This window comes from Plecotus auritus (assembly GCF_963455305.1).
Source record: "Plecotus auritus genome assembly, chromosome: 8".
Lineage (NCBI taxonomy): Eukaryota > Metazoa > Chordata > Mammalia > Chiroptera > Vespertilionidae > Plecotus > Plecotus auritus.
The window spans coordinates 110256619-110270421 of NC_137782.1; the positions used below are offsets into that span (position 1 = coordinate 110256619).

Consider the following 13803-nt stretch of genomic DNA (forward strand, 5'->3'; position numbering starts at 1 on the left):
TTAAAAGAAAGAAAACGACCCTAAGTAGCCCCTAAGCCTGGTGAAGAATGATTTCGTTTGGATTTGTAAAAGTGTAACTGACAAAACCAGGGTAACAGTGGACAAGCTCATGTAATTCACAAGCTGCAGAGTTCACGACCCAGACACGGGCACGGCTGGCGGAGTCCAGGGCTAACCTGGCGTCCGCGGGAAGGTGGGGCCAATGTGCACCTCTGCCAGGAGGGCAGTCTGCAGTGCCAGGCTCGTCTCTGGGGCCACCAGCCGCCTGGGGCTCTGGCTGGCCCTGCCACCCGGAAGTGAGGGGTTGGACCTGGCTGATGATATCCAGGCCGGTTGGCCAGGGACACCCTGCTTACACACAAATGAAAATAAACAAGATACCCTGGCCAGGTAGCTCAGCTGGTTAGAGCATTGTCCTGATTGAGGGTTTGATCCCTAGTCAGGGCACATACAAGTATTAACCAATAAATGCATAAATAAGTGGAACAGTAAATCAATGCTTCTCTCTCTCTCAAAAATCAATCAATCAATAAAAACTTAAAAAATAAAAAGAGAAAACTTTAAAAAAATACAAGACTCAGAAAAGGAGGCCGCTCTGGTCCCAGTGAAGAGGGAGGGCCCGGGATCCGAGAGGCTTGACACTGCTGCCGCCCCCCGCCCCCGCCCCTGTCCCCCATGGGAAGCCATGTGGACAATGAGAAATGACGCCCGAGGGTCTCTCAGACCCTCCCACCTTGGAGCCCTGCTTCTGTGCCAGGGCCTCTGGTGGGAACAGGAGATATGGGGCTGGGTGGCCTGCGTTTTGGACCCGGCGTGGGGATGGTCGAGCACTGCTCCAGGTGGTAGTTTTTCTATCATGTTGCAGCAAGAGAAAAAGAGCCACAGTTCCCACCAAGGTGGGGCAGCTCTCTGCACCCACCCTGTCTGCAAAGCTGTGGGGCACCCCCAACTGCTCCTGGGGCTCTCCACCAGGGCAGCGGCCCAGCTCTCAGTGGCCCTGGGCTCAGGCAGGCAGGGAACTGTGGTGCATCTGGGGCCACCTGTGTGTTCCAGTGACCACAGGCCCCAGTGCTGCGCTGGGAGTGAGGCAGGATGAACGGCTAGACTGCACACTCCAGCACCAGGTGCACAGCAGGGACCTGAGCCACAGGACACCCCAAGGGCATGTCTGAAGGGCTCAGTGCTCGGGAAAGAGATCTGAGCTATGCTGTGCGACCAAATTGTGTGAAGACCGGAAAGGTCACCACGGTCTCCTCTGGACCTATTGGGAGATGGAGGCAGTGGGTTCAGCTGGTATCGGCTGCGCAGGCTTCTGAGGGTGAGGACTCGCGTCAGCCTGGCCATCACCTGCCCGGGGACAGGTTCCGGGTCAAGCTTATCAGAATCCAGGCAGCCGGGAAGGAATGACCTCTCAGGCAACTCCCAGGATCTGCGTGTTTGGGGACACCGCAGGGTCTTTCTCTCGGGTCCTGTGGGGAACCCCATGCGCTCCACTCCTGTCCGGCTGGGTGTGCTGTCCCTGTGGCCGTTACCACGGCAGCAGGAGCAGCGCGACGCCCTCCTCTCTGTGGGGCGCACCTCAGCAGCTTGCCAGAGGATGTCCACGTTCTTGTTCTTCCTGGCGTGGACGTTCTGGCCCAGGAACCGCAGCAGCTCCGGCAGGCACGTCTGGCTCCGAGAGCGAGGCAAGCCTAGAAGGAGGAGGCGTTGGGAGCTGGTGCCACACCTGAGTGCAGCCCAGGGGGCTGCTGAGGCTCAGAAATGGCAAAATGAAGTTTCTGGCTGAAGCTGGAAGTTGAGTGTGACTTAAGCAAGAAAGCAGGGTGTGTGGGGGCCTGGACCCGGCTACCATGTGGGGAGAACGCAACGCCTTTCACTGCCATTCAGTTCACCTGCAAGGCACTGGCTCGCTTCAGCCCCTTTCAGCTCCTCCCAGGGCCCAAGGCAGACACAGAGTCACCAGGGAAGGAGGGGAGGGAGGCAGAGGCGACCCACCTAGTCTTCACACTCACCCCAGGGATGGAGGACGCTTTGGGCAGTGGCCTCAACCACTAAGTGGGCTTGGCCCTCACTGGGGGAGGTGGGGCGGGCAGCCTCCAGCAGGTGGACCTGGAGTGGCCCAGGCAAGGTCACCCCCTCCAGCCACTCCCTCTGCCACCATGACATCTCCAGGTGCTTCCGGGACCCCTCAGACCAAAGATCAGTCACATTGCTACCTCCCCTGATAACCTTGGGATGTTCAGACATGGGGATCATCAGAGAGAAAGAGGGCTCTCCAGGTCATGGCTAAGGAAAACAGCATGGTGCCTAAATCCCCAAATCAAAACCAAATACATGCAGTTCTGGGGTCTAGCAGCACATACAGTGTCTAGCACAAAACCTCACCCTGGTGGACACGGGAGCCTATGCTAATTATCCCACACTCCTGACTTGTGCCCAGCACCAGGCCAGTCAGAGGCCCACCCTGGGAGGCTCATGCCCACGTGGCTTTGCTCCTGTAGCAGCGCCCCTCCTTGGCCTCATCACCGGGCCACCTTAACATCTCCTGGGGCCTTGCATCACTGGAAACTGGCCGCCCCCAAAATGTCAAGCACAGAACTCCCCCTTCCTGCCCACAGTGCTTGCAAGTGACTAAGACTGTGCGGCAGAGCCCTGTGTGACGTGGGTGGGGGTGGGGAGAGGTCAGAAAGGGGCACCTGAGGCCTTCGGCAGTCCTCTGGGCGGGGCGGGCAGCCTGAGCGGTGGAAGGGATGCCGCGGGGGCAGGGAGCACAGGAAGGCCAGGAAGCAGCCGCGTGGCAGGAAGCACACCCAAGGTGACATAAGACAATAGGTGGGACCTACCACACGTGAGGAAATACTTACAATCCTCAGGCAACACTTCCTTAAACTGCTCGAAGTAGGAGTTTAACCGCACCAGACTCTCCATGTTGATAACTTCTTGTAACGACGTGTCGCCAAACCTTCGGGGGTCAAAGAGAGGCTGTTAGTGGCTGATGCTGCTCTCCTCCCGCACAGCCCTACTGCGTTCAAGCTAACGCAATGCAAACATTTGCTGAGCACACCCCATTCTGAGCACCTCGGCTCCCAGCCATAAGGCTGTCTCCACTGCCTTGGTGACAAGTTTAAACACATTTCATCAGCAGGAGCCACACACCACTGGTTACAGATGTGCCCAGGAGGCTATGAGAACTCCAGGTGTCCAGCCCTCCCCCCTACCCACCCGCGGCAGTACACCCAAAACCCCACAGTGCTGGCCCGGCGGGAGTCCCGTCCTCTCATCCCTCATGGACTCAGGAGAGGGGACAGCAGGGGGGCGACGGCTGGGGAGTGAGGACGGGTCCTGCACTTGGTGTGAAGATGTGCTCTGTCTCTGAATGACCACGCTCAACTGGACTGTGTGGAGACTAGCTCTCCTCACCATGAGGTTCACCCTGCCCACCTTGCAGGCAGCCAAGGTGTGCCAGAGGCGCAAGGGAGAGGCAGGGGAGACCACCACAGGAAGGTGCAAAGTGGACACGCAGGCTGCGAACTCCAAGGCCCGGAGGCCAGGCCCGCTCCACCCTTCCCTGCTGATGGGTCTCCTGCACAGCAGCCTCTTCATGGTCCAGGTCCTTGCTCAGAGGCAGGACCCTCCTGTGGGTCCACCACAGCCTGTCCACCTGAGGACCACGATGGCTTCCCCTCTGTGCACCTGCAGCTGGGCTTGTCTATGAGCCGAGGGGACAGGGTCCCAGTAGCAAAGCAAAAACCCTGGACTCACCCCACCGTCACGTCCTCCTCCACCAGCCCCTCGCTCACTGCGATGTGGCCCTGCTCTCGCGGAGGCATCGGGAACAGAGCTGCCACACGCAGGAGACGCAGTTCTCCTCCCCAACCTCCTCCCTGCCGGCCGCAATGCTTCCTCTCTCCCTGCAGTGGCTCCTCCACCTGCCCAACCTTCAGGGCTCTGAGCCCAGCTCTATGACTCTAATCTGGCTCCTGGGCGCAGTGCTCCCACCCACTGCGATGGAAACGCCTGGCTGTCACTGTCCCGCTGCCCCTCTTTCTCTCACACCTGCCCAGCTGCAGACCCAGCTTTCCGTCACACTGCTGAAATCTCCATCCACACGACCCTGTCTGCCTCGGGCTCGACTCTTTCCAACAACCTCCTCAGCACACGTGTCCCCTAACGTCATCCAGGACATGGTCAGAAAGTCATCGACTTACAAGGTAAGCCTGACTGTGTCCTGCCCTAATGTTCTTCCATGTCTTCCCCAGCCACACCACGTGTGCCAAATGGGGTGACCATACACCTAGGGGTCGATGGATCGTGACCACTGACTGGGTTTAAAGGCCCAGTAGGAATATGGCTGACCATCCTAGAGACCAAATGACCTTAACCGAGAGTTAAGAGACCTTTTCATTCTAAAGTACACACATCACATGATGGGACAGAAAGCAGGAAAGATTTTCATGTACTAGTGAAAGGTCATGACAGGTTACACACACCCAATCCCTCCTCCTGTGCAGCACACACATACATGTGCACACACCTGCTGCCTGGCAGGTGACCCTGCAGGGAGTTGACAAGCATACGCCTTTAGGACCCAGGTGACCCTCCGCATGGCACACATGCCCCTCTAACCTCGCCACTGCCCATCTTCCTAGAACCAGGAGTTTCTCCCTGCCTGCCTTGCTCAGGCTTCTGGGCCTGGGATGCCAGGTCTCTCCTCTGCCTCTTCATTTGACCAAAGGAAGTTAGCTAATGCCACTCCTGGTGGCCAAAGGAAGGAAGGAGGACAAAGTCCATCCAGCATTTGGAGCCTGAAGAGGGCTTGTCCACTTTCTACATCATCTCTATGTCTGCCCAGCAATCCGTCCGAGGGCTGCACACACACCTCTCGGCCAGCGTCTGCTGCTCGTTGATGCCCACGTTGAAGAGGACTGGCTGCACCCGAAGCAGCATGCCGCTCTGGATCTCCCGGGGCAGGGTGTCAAACAGGGGGCCCGGCAGAGGGATCCGCACGTTAAACCCATCCCTAGGAAATGGGAAAGGAAGGGTTAGGCTTGTGACAGGGGAGAAGGGAGAGGAGGCATGGGAGACAAGGAAGACCAAGCTCTCTGCAACATGGAGTATGGGCTGGCTATCTGGCTCGGTGACTCCCAAACTGCTGGTGTGAACCTTTAGAGCAGGGGGCCAGTTCACTGTCCCTCAGACCGTTGGAGGGCTGGACTATAGTTTAAAAAAAAACACTGTGAACAAATTCCTATGTGCACTGCGGGCCCGGGACGAGTTGGCTGCTAAGCAGGACAGGCAGCGGCACCCGGTGTGCCGGATAAATGTCCTCGGCGGGCCGCATGTGGCCCGCGGGCCGTAGTTTGAGGAACCCTGCTTTAGAGGATGAAATTAACGTAGAGGGCTATAAGCATTTAAAAAAATATATATGTCTCTATTGATTTTAGAAAGAGGGGTAGAGAGAGAGAGAAAAACATCAATGTGCGAAGGAAACATCGATCCATTGCCTCCCACACACGCCCCTATTGGGGATCTAACCTACAACCTGAGTAAGTGCCCTGACCGGGAATCTAACCAACGATCTTTTGGTGTACAGAACAACGTTTAACCAACTGAGCTACACCAGTTGAGGCTGTGATAAGCACTTTTAACTGAAAGAAACAATAAAACAAAAGTTAAGACTGCATGGCAGGGACATAGGCCAAGATGGCAATGTAGGTAAATGCAGAACTTGCATCCTCTCACAACCACATCAGAATTACACCTAAACTACAGAACAATCATCATGCAGAACCACCTGAAATCGGGCTGAATGGAAGTCCTACAACTAGGAATTCAAGAAGCTACATCAAGACTGGTCCGAGGGACAGAGACATGGACTGGGCTGGTCACACACCCACATGTTGCATACAAAAATCAGGAGGGATATCTCAGCTGTGGAGGTCCCCCCCTGCAGAGTGAGGCACCATATCTGAGTCTCCACCAAACTGGTTAAGGCTACTTGCCCTGCCCTGGTGATTCCCTGAGACCCCACCCCCACTCTACTTGCAGGCCCACACAAGCTGTTTCTAATGGCTTTTCCATAAAACTGGCCTATCTTGCCTCATGCTTCAGACTTTCCTAAAATCTCTCAAACAAGCAGCATCTGGCCTCTATGTACCCTGTACCTCTTGCTAAGTGGCCCCAGGCCCGGCACTAGTGGTAGCCAGTCTTGATTCACAGCTTGGCCTCGTCTGAGCACCTCCAAGCACAGCACAAATAGCAGCCTCTGCAGATCACTTTGTGGCCCTGGGAAGAACAGCAGCAGCTGACCTTGGCCTGCCCCTCTCAGGAAGCCCAACAAGAGACAATGGACCCCGTGGATAGCTTCAGACCACACTGAAGCACCTCCACTTAACCACCTCCACAAACAACACACTCAAGGGGTGGACTGAGCCCCACTAAAGTAAGTCCTGCTCTGTGGGGTGGGCCCTACACAGCTGATCCTCCACAATGGTCGGAGGTTGGTAGTTGGTGGTTGCAGCCAGTCCTTAAAGCTGATCAGGTGGGAGTAAATCCCTCCCATTAACTTGCCAACAGCAATCAAGGCTCAACTACAAGAGGAAGCTGTACAGCCCACATGGGAGGGGTGGCGCATACCTCAAGTGCCCAGCTTGGGCGATCAGGGAGGCTGTAACACTGGACCCTATAGGAGACCTATTATATTAGGCCACTCTACCAAGCTTAGGAGACATAGTAGCTCTACCTAATACACAGAAGCAAACACAAGGAGGTTGCCAAAATGAGACAAAGAAACACGTCCCAAATGAAAGTACAGAACTCCAGAAAAAGAACTAAATAAAAATGAAGATAAGCAATCTACTAGAGTCAGAGTTCCAAATACTGGTTATAAGGATGCTCAAGGAACTTACTGAGAACCTCAATAGCATATAAAAGGACCAGTCAGAAATGAAGACTACACTACCTGAAATGAATAATTTATAGGGAATTAACAGTAGACAGATGAAGTTGAGAATAAAATCAGTGATTTGGAATATAAGGAAGCAAAAAACATCCAATGAGAAGAGTAAAAAGAAAAAAGAATCCAAAAAAATGAAGATAGTGTAAGGAGCCTCTGGGACAACTTCAAGGGTACCAACATTGTATCATGGGGGTGCCACAAGGAGAAGAGAGAGAGCAAGGATTTGAAAATCTATCTGAAAAAATAATGACAGAAAAATTCCCTAACTTGGTGAAGAAATTAGACATACAAGTCCAAGAAGCTCAGAGAGTCTCAAAGAAGATGAACCCAAAGGGACTCACACCAAGACACATCATAATTATAATGCAAAAGGTTAAAGACAGAGAGATTCTTAAAAGCAGCAAGAGAAAAGCAGTTAGTTACCTATAAGGGAGCTCCCATAATACTGTCAGCTGATTTCTCAACAGAAACTTTGCAGGCCAGAAGGGATTGGCAATAAATATTCAAAGTGATGAAAAGCAACCACAACCTACAACCAAGATTACTCTACCCAGCAAAGCTATCTTTTAGAATCAATGGATAAAGAACTTTCCAGACAAGAAAAAACTAAAGGAGTTCATCACCATCAAATCAGTATTATATGAAACTAGAGGCCCAGTGCATGAAATTCGTGCACAGGGGCGAGGGAGGGGGGAAGGAAGCCTCAGACTGGCCTGCACCCTCTTGCAATCTGAGGCCCCTCAAGGGATGTCTGACTGCTGTTTTAGGCCCTATCCTAAACTGGCAGTAGGACATCCCTCTTGCAATCCAGGACCGCTGGCTCCTAACCGCTCATCTGCCTGCCTGCCTATCGCCCCTAACCACTCTGCCTGCCTGATCGCCCCTAACTGCTCGCCTGCCTGCCCGACTGCCCCAACTGCCTCTGCCTCAGCCCCTGCCATTGTGGCTTCATTCAGAAGGACGTCCAGAAGGTTGGTCGGCTGTCCGGTCTAATTAGCATATTATGCTTTTATTATTATAAATATTAATGGGTCTTCTTTAAGAAGAAAAAAAGGGATTAAAAAAATGAAAAAAAAAAGGCAATACTTACCTATCAACAACTGAGTGTAAAAAAAAAAAAAGCAAAATAAATGAATAAGCAGAAGAGAAGCAGACTTGGATAGAGAACATGTTGACAGTTGCCAGGTGGGAGGGGGGTGGGAGAGATGTGAAAAAAGTGATGGGATTAAGAAGTACAAATTAGTAGTTACAAAATAGTCATGGAGGTGTAAAATACCTAATGTAACCAATAATAGTCTAATAACTATGTATGGTGTTAGATGGATGCGAGATTTATTGGGATGGTCATTTAGTAAGTTATATAAGGTCTAATCACTGGGGTGGACACCTGAAACTAATATAACAATGTATATCAAGTGTAATTGAAAAAAAAATTTTAAATTATTTCAAAAAAAGAGCACATGGGAAGTAATAAACTTAAGACACTGCTAGTTCTAAGAAATTAAAAAATACTTCTACCGATTTCCTGTGATGACAGGCAGCATGTCAGTCGATGCGCTGGAAGTGGCCTGTGTAACTTTGAAGGTCACGTTCCTCAAGTCCATGATTCCAAGGCTCATGTCCTCCAGCATGGCCAGCTCCTCACCTGGATGCAAAAGAGGGAAAGAGGGCTGTCAGATGGAGGGGACCTGCCACTCTCCCCCTGGACTCAACCTGGTCACAGGGTGAGGCGCAAATGGAAGGTGACACAATCAGGTGTGGTTGTGACGAGTGTGAGTGAGAGTGTGGGCAGGGCCTTTCCAAGCCTCTTCACCGGGCAATTTGCTCTTCTCCCCAAGTAGATACTGCTATGAAACCAACAAATACTTTTTAAATTATTCATTTTTATCTTCTCCAAAGAAATATGTAAAAATGGAGGTAAGGAGAAAAGAGCCTTTTTAGAGGACAATTGGGAAATATCTATGGAATTTAAAAATATTCCTACTCTTTAAAAAAATATTTTTATTGATTTTAGAGAAAGAGGAAAGGAGAGGAAGAGAGAAAGAGAGAAAAACATCAATGTGAGAGCGAAACATCCACTGCTTCCTGTACACCCAGGGTCTCAAGTCCGCAACCCGGGCATTTGGTACATAGGATGACACCCAATGGACTGAGCCACATTAGCAGCCAGTTCATTTGACACAGACACTTTCCTTCTAATACTTCATGGGCTACAGAAATGGGCCCACAAGTGCACAGACTTACGTGCAAAGATACATACCAACACTGTTTCCACCAGAGGGGTTCAGAAATGGCCCCAACATCCTATAGGAAGTTGGTGCTTAAATAATCATCATCCATCCTCAACTAGGAAGATCTCCCAGATGTGTAACAACCACCATACAAGCTGGGGTCGGGGTAACTAAATAGGACTCTCATCTGGCTCTTTGCTACAGAGTTTGGTGATGCTGGATTTATTTGAATCAGCCTGTGTTGTATGTGTAATCAGAAAAATATGCAGCAAGAAACATGAGATCACCCGTGTTCACACTCCCATGAACCCCTGGGTCCCAGAGGCACAGACAGCAGGAGCCCGGAGTCTCACCGTAGGTGCTCAGCAGGCTCTCAAACTGGGCGAGCAGCCCGATGGTGTAGAGCTGCCGCAGGAAGCCGCCATCGTGCAGGCAGTTCCTCAGCTTGATGATGAAGCCGCAGATGAGAGCAGTCAGCTGTGGGGACAGACACTTGCTCACCTATCGGCAGGCACCCTGGGCCCGAGCTCCTCTGCTTCCTCGCTGTAACCAAGCTGCAGCAGCACCCTCTGTCTGGGGGTCTGGGGCCCCAGGGAGGGCATGCCACGCTCCAGGCTCACTACTCTGCTGCTCCCAAAGGCAAGTCTGGTTTTGGCTCAGCCTCTGACCTGACCTGCCAGCAGTTACTCCTGGGCTAGAACCTCCTGGAAGCCTAGAATTAATTCCCTACAGTGAAAGGGTAGGGAATTTACTCCCAGATCCAGGCCAGCTCTGGCTGGAACTGAGGTGACCACAACAAGGAACAGCAGCGAGAAAGGACTCGGCTGCTCTGCACGTCTCCTCTGAGGGAGACTCTCCATGGGAGAAACAGGCCTCGCGGGATGGGTGAGGACAGGCAGAGAACCAGCCAGCTCTGCACGACTGTTCCCTTTGCTAAACTGATGACTGACATCGATGACAGCTGTGACTTTCATTTAGCTCTTCCTTCTATGAGGACAACAGAAATCGCTGGAACAGAGTGGTGCGCAGGCTGCAGAGCTGAGCGCCTGCTGTTTTGTAAACAGGAAAACAGATTGCCCTGACAGCCAACAGCTGTCTCCCTTGCTGAAATCCTTTGTGGGGAAAAGGCGGTAAAGAGGCCTGAGCCTTTGGCAACGCCACCACATCCTGGCTCGGGGCAGGAGGAGCAGGTGTGTGCATTCCCTCAGGGCACCATCTTCAGGGAGAAACTAGTCTGGAATCAGACCCTCTCCTCAATGCAGACAGCTGGATGGGTTCCTCTGTGTGCTCCATGTTACGTAAATGTAAAAGCAACAGGCAGGGACACTTGGCCATCTGTGGTTTTTCCACGGCAGAGAGGAAATGCTCCGGTGCCTGCGTCCTGAGTGGAGGCGTGGGCTTACGGTTTGGCAGAAGACGGCGTCGCGGCGGTGCTGCAGGCTCAGGTATGCGGCGATGGTGGGCGCGCTGTCCTGCATGAGCAGGAAGACCATGGCCTTCTTGGCTTTGTCGCTCATCATGGCCACACAGTCTGTGAGTGTGGTCAGCAGGGGGTAAAGGGCCTCACTCCATTCACCTGTCACGGGGAGACAGCGTTTGAGAAGGAAGACTGAAGAATGAAGCTCTGGAAGTCTAACAAGGTGCCTGTCCCTAACCCGTACTGACCTCCCCACTCCACTCCCCCCGCTTCTGCATCTAACTCCACCTGGCCCACGCTCTGCCCCAAATGGTGCCAAGTTCTGCCTGGATCTGATCAGGTTGCTAACCTTCCAGCCTGAAGCTTTCCAGTGAGCTCAAATACCAGCCCTCCTCTGGGACCCTGACACATGCCTGGTCTCCCAAACCTACGGGGGCTCAACATGTAAATACTCAAGACTATTCTTTTTGAGGAAAACAGCCAGAGAAGACCCTGCAAGTCATGACTAAGGAAGAAAATTATTCTGTCTGTAGAGGCCAAGCCCCTCCGGTCCTCTACCCAAGGGCACCCAGGACAGTGACCTGTTACCTGCTTCTTGACTCAGGCCCTAAGGACAAGGACACCCATCCTGGTCCAGCCTCCAGCAGCTGTGCTAGCTGCTCCCTCCCCATGTCCGAGGAAAGATGGTCCTGCTCAGCTTCCCGTGTTCTCGGCTCAGACATCCCTTCCTTCTGCACTCTCTCTTCCCCACCCCAGCCTTCCTGCCTGGTTCCATCTATTTCTAGTTTAGAGGTTTTTAGGACTATAAGGAAGCTTTGACCCTGAACCAAAACAACTTTTTAAAAATAGAACCTCAGGGGAGAAAACAAAGTGGAAGGAATTTGGGGCTTTGGCTCTTTCTCCTTCCTATTTAGAGGGCATTTAAAAGGGCAAAGACGCCCTCATCAGTTCCATTTTTAACAGGTCACCAAACTCAGAAACAGGCACTTGATACCAGCACTGGGTGCGCCCACCACACACACGCAGCCGAGGCAGTGGGACAAAGCTGGGCAGCATGCCTCGCGGCCCCCCGGGGTGTCAGCCGCAGAATGCCCACAGGTGCCCCCGCCCTCCAGGAAGGCCCGGGCACGTGAGCAGTGCATCTGCCAGGGGTGAGCTTCGTCTTAGATAAACACAGCAAGAAGGCCTGGCCCTGGCTCTGCTCTCTTAGACTCTGTGTTCAGCACTTTGTTGAAAAAGAAATTAGGAAGTGCCTAAAACCTGCAAAAAAACCTCACTCAGTGCTTGGTGAACATGGGTTTTTGAAGATGTAGCTATTCAAAATTTGGCCATGACCTCACTGTATATGTAGGCCCACTGTATGTGGACAAGGATTTACACTGTAATGGAAAAAGCTGACTTAAATTTAGAAAGCCTAAGCAGAACAGTCTTAGCCAATAAATCATGGTGACAAAGAACACTTGACCAACGAGTGGAAAACGTGTCCTGGGCCGGCTGCCATTGAGCTGGGGTTCCTTGACCGCTCAGCTGAGTGGGTCCTTCCTGGTAAAATGGGAGCCTGGTACTAAATAACACCCGAGTCTCTTCCTCTAAAACTCTCAGTCTTTGAATTTTGTTGAATGCATGTCAATTATATTCCACAACGATTAAAAAAAGCTGATGGCAACAAGTTTTAGTGCCCAAATAATTTGAGAAAAGGTGGTGTCATGAAGACTATTCAGGAAGAAGTAAGTCCTCTTAGAGCAAATGCTGCCAATTTTACTTTCTTTTCACTTAATATGCATATACATATGCCATTAATATGCAAATTATAGTCATTTTAACCTGAAAAATGCTCAAAATATATCAGTGGTCCTATCTGACTAAGCAGGCCCACTCCATACAGCTGTTTTTACTTTGCCTACTTCTCATTCAAAAAAAAAAAAAAAAAAATCCAAAGAATAACTCAGCTTTGCTACCTTATTAAAATCCACTGACAAAATTGGAGGATACAAACATGGTTAGCAGCAGACACGCCGAGTGTGTGCAGGAGAGGGTGCGGCTCGGGCCTGAGTCCCCGCTGCCTGTGCACGGCCTGCTGAGCGCTTCACCTACAACCATCTCCTCACCTACCCCACAGCTGGGGTGATGGACTGGGGAGGAAACGGGCTCAGTGGGCTGAGGGAGACACATGGGAGCACCTGCCACCTGCACACACGTCTGACTCAACTCCTCATGGTTTCTATGACATCAAGAGCTTCCGAGTAGGGGTTGGGTGTTATATATTTTGGGTCAATATGAGAAGCTAAAATGTAAGACTTTCAAACAAAATTAATGTCAGGGACAGTAACGACCTTCAGTTAGGTCAAGGCATCTGGACGTGAGGGCTGGAGACGGGCTGTCTGACCACAAAGGAAAATAGCAGCGACCAACAGGTGCCCTAGTGATGCAGCCGAGTCACTTTTGGGGGCAGCTCTTTACCTAGTTGCTAACCTGTAACATGTGCTGACTGGTAGCCAATCCATGGGCCATGCCTGTGCACCTCCCCCCCGCCCCCATTAATAGGGGAAGGAGGGAGGGAGACTGAGAGATAAAGTATGCCTATGTGCATGAATCCAGACTCCTGTAAGGTTGCAGGAAAAGACAAAGGGATTCCTGGCTTAGTCTACTGGACATCAATTTTGGACAAGCCCCCGGCACTTGGGAAAGGAAACAGCTGACGGAGCCGGGAGAGTTCTACCAGCTGGGCGTGGTGTGTGCCCACCCGGGGCCCCACTAGCCTTCCTATCAGTAAACTGCAGGACACTGCGCTGAGAGCCCTGAGCTTCGAGGGGGCAGGCTCATGACTGTGGGGTGTGGCCCCGAACTTCTCCACCTCAGGCTCCAAGGAAGCAGCTCGGCATGAAGGCACAGACCAGCCCTGGAGGTAAGCTGAGGACTGGAAGTCCAGAGACAGAGCCGAGGGAGGAGGAGAGGGCATGGACCAGGAGTGGCAACGGGGACAAGGTACTTGCTATCTACCAAGGCCTCAGTGGACCTGAGGGTCCAGGGCACTGGGCTGTGAGACCCCGCACTGAGAAAAAGGAACTATAAAGGGGCTGAAAGCAAACTGGGGGTATGATGAACCCAGTCCGATCAGCCCACTGATGAGTCAGGTGGATGGGGGATGGGGCTGCGGCCGGCAGTCACCCAGTGGCTGAGTGCCACAGTCGCTGGCT

The 13803-nt window shown here is 52.3% G+C and overlaps 1 protein-coding gene across 11 annotated transcripts in view; it reads right to left on the minus strand.

Moving 5' to 3' along the window:
• Positions 1-13803, minus strand: part of INPP4A (inositol polyphosphate-4-phosphatase type I A) — a 121481-nt gene that overhangs the window by 12839 nt on the left and 94839 nt on the right. For all 11 annotated transcript variants that reach the window (XM_080683072.1, XM_080683080.1, XM_080683076.1 and 8 more), the window contains 6 exons: positions 10593-10765; positions 9543-9666; positions 8477-8603; positions 4880-5020; positions 2865-2962; positions 1579-1691 (listed from right to left, as the gene is read on the minus strand). In XM_080683072.1, the coding sequence (XP_080539198.1) occupies positions 1579-1691; positions 2865-2962; positions 4880-5020; positions 8477-8603; positions 9543-9666; positions 10593-10765 (776 nt within the window). The remainder of the gene's footprint in view (positions 1-1578; positions 1692-2864; positions 2963-4879; positions 5021-8476; positions 8604-9542; positions 9667-10592; positions 10766-13803) is intronic.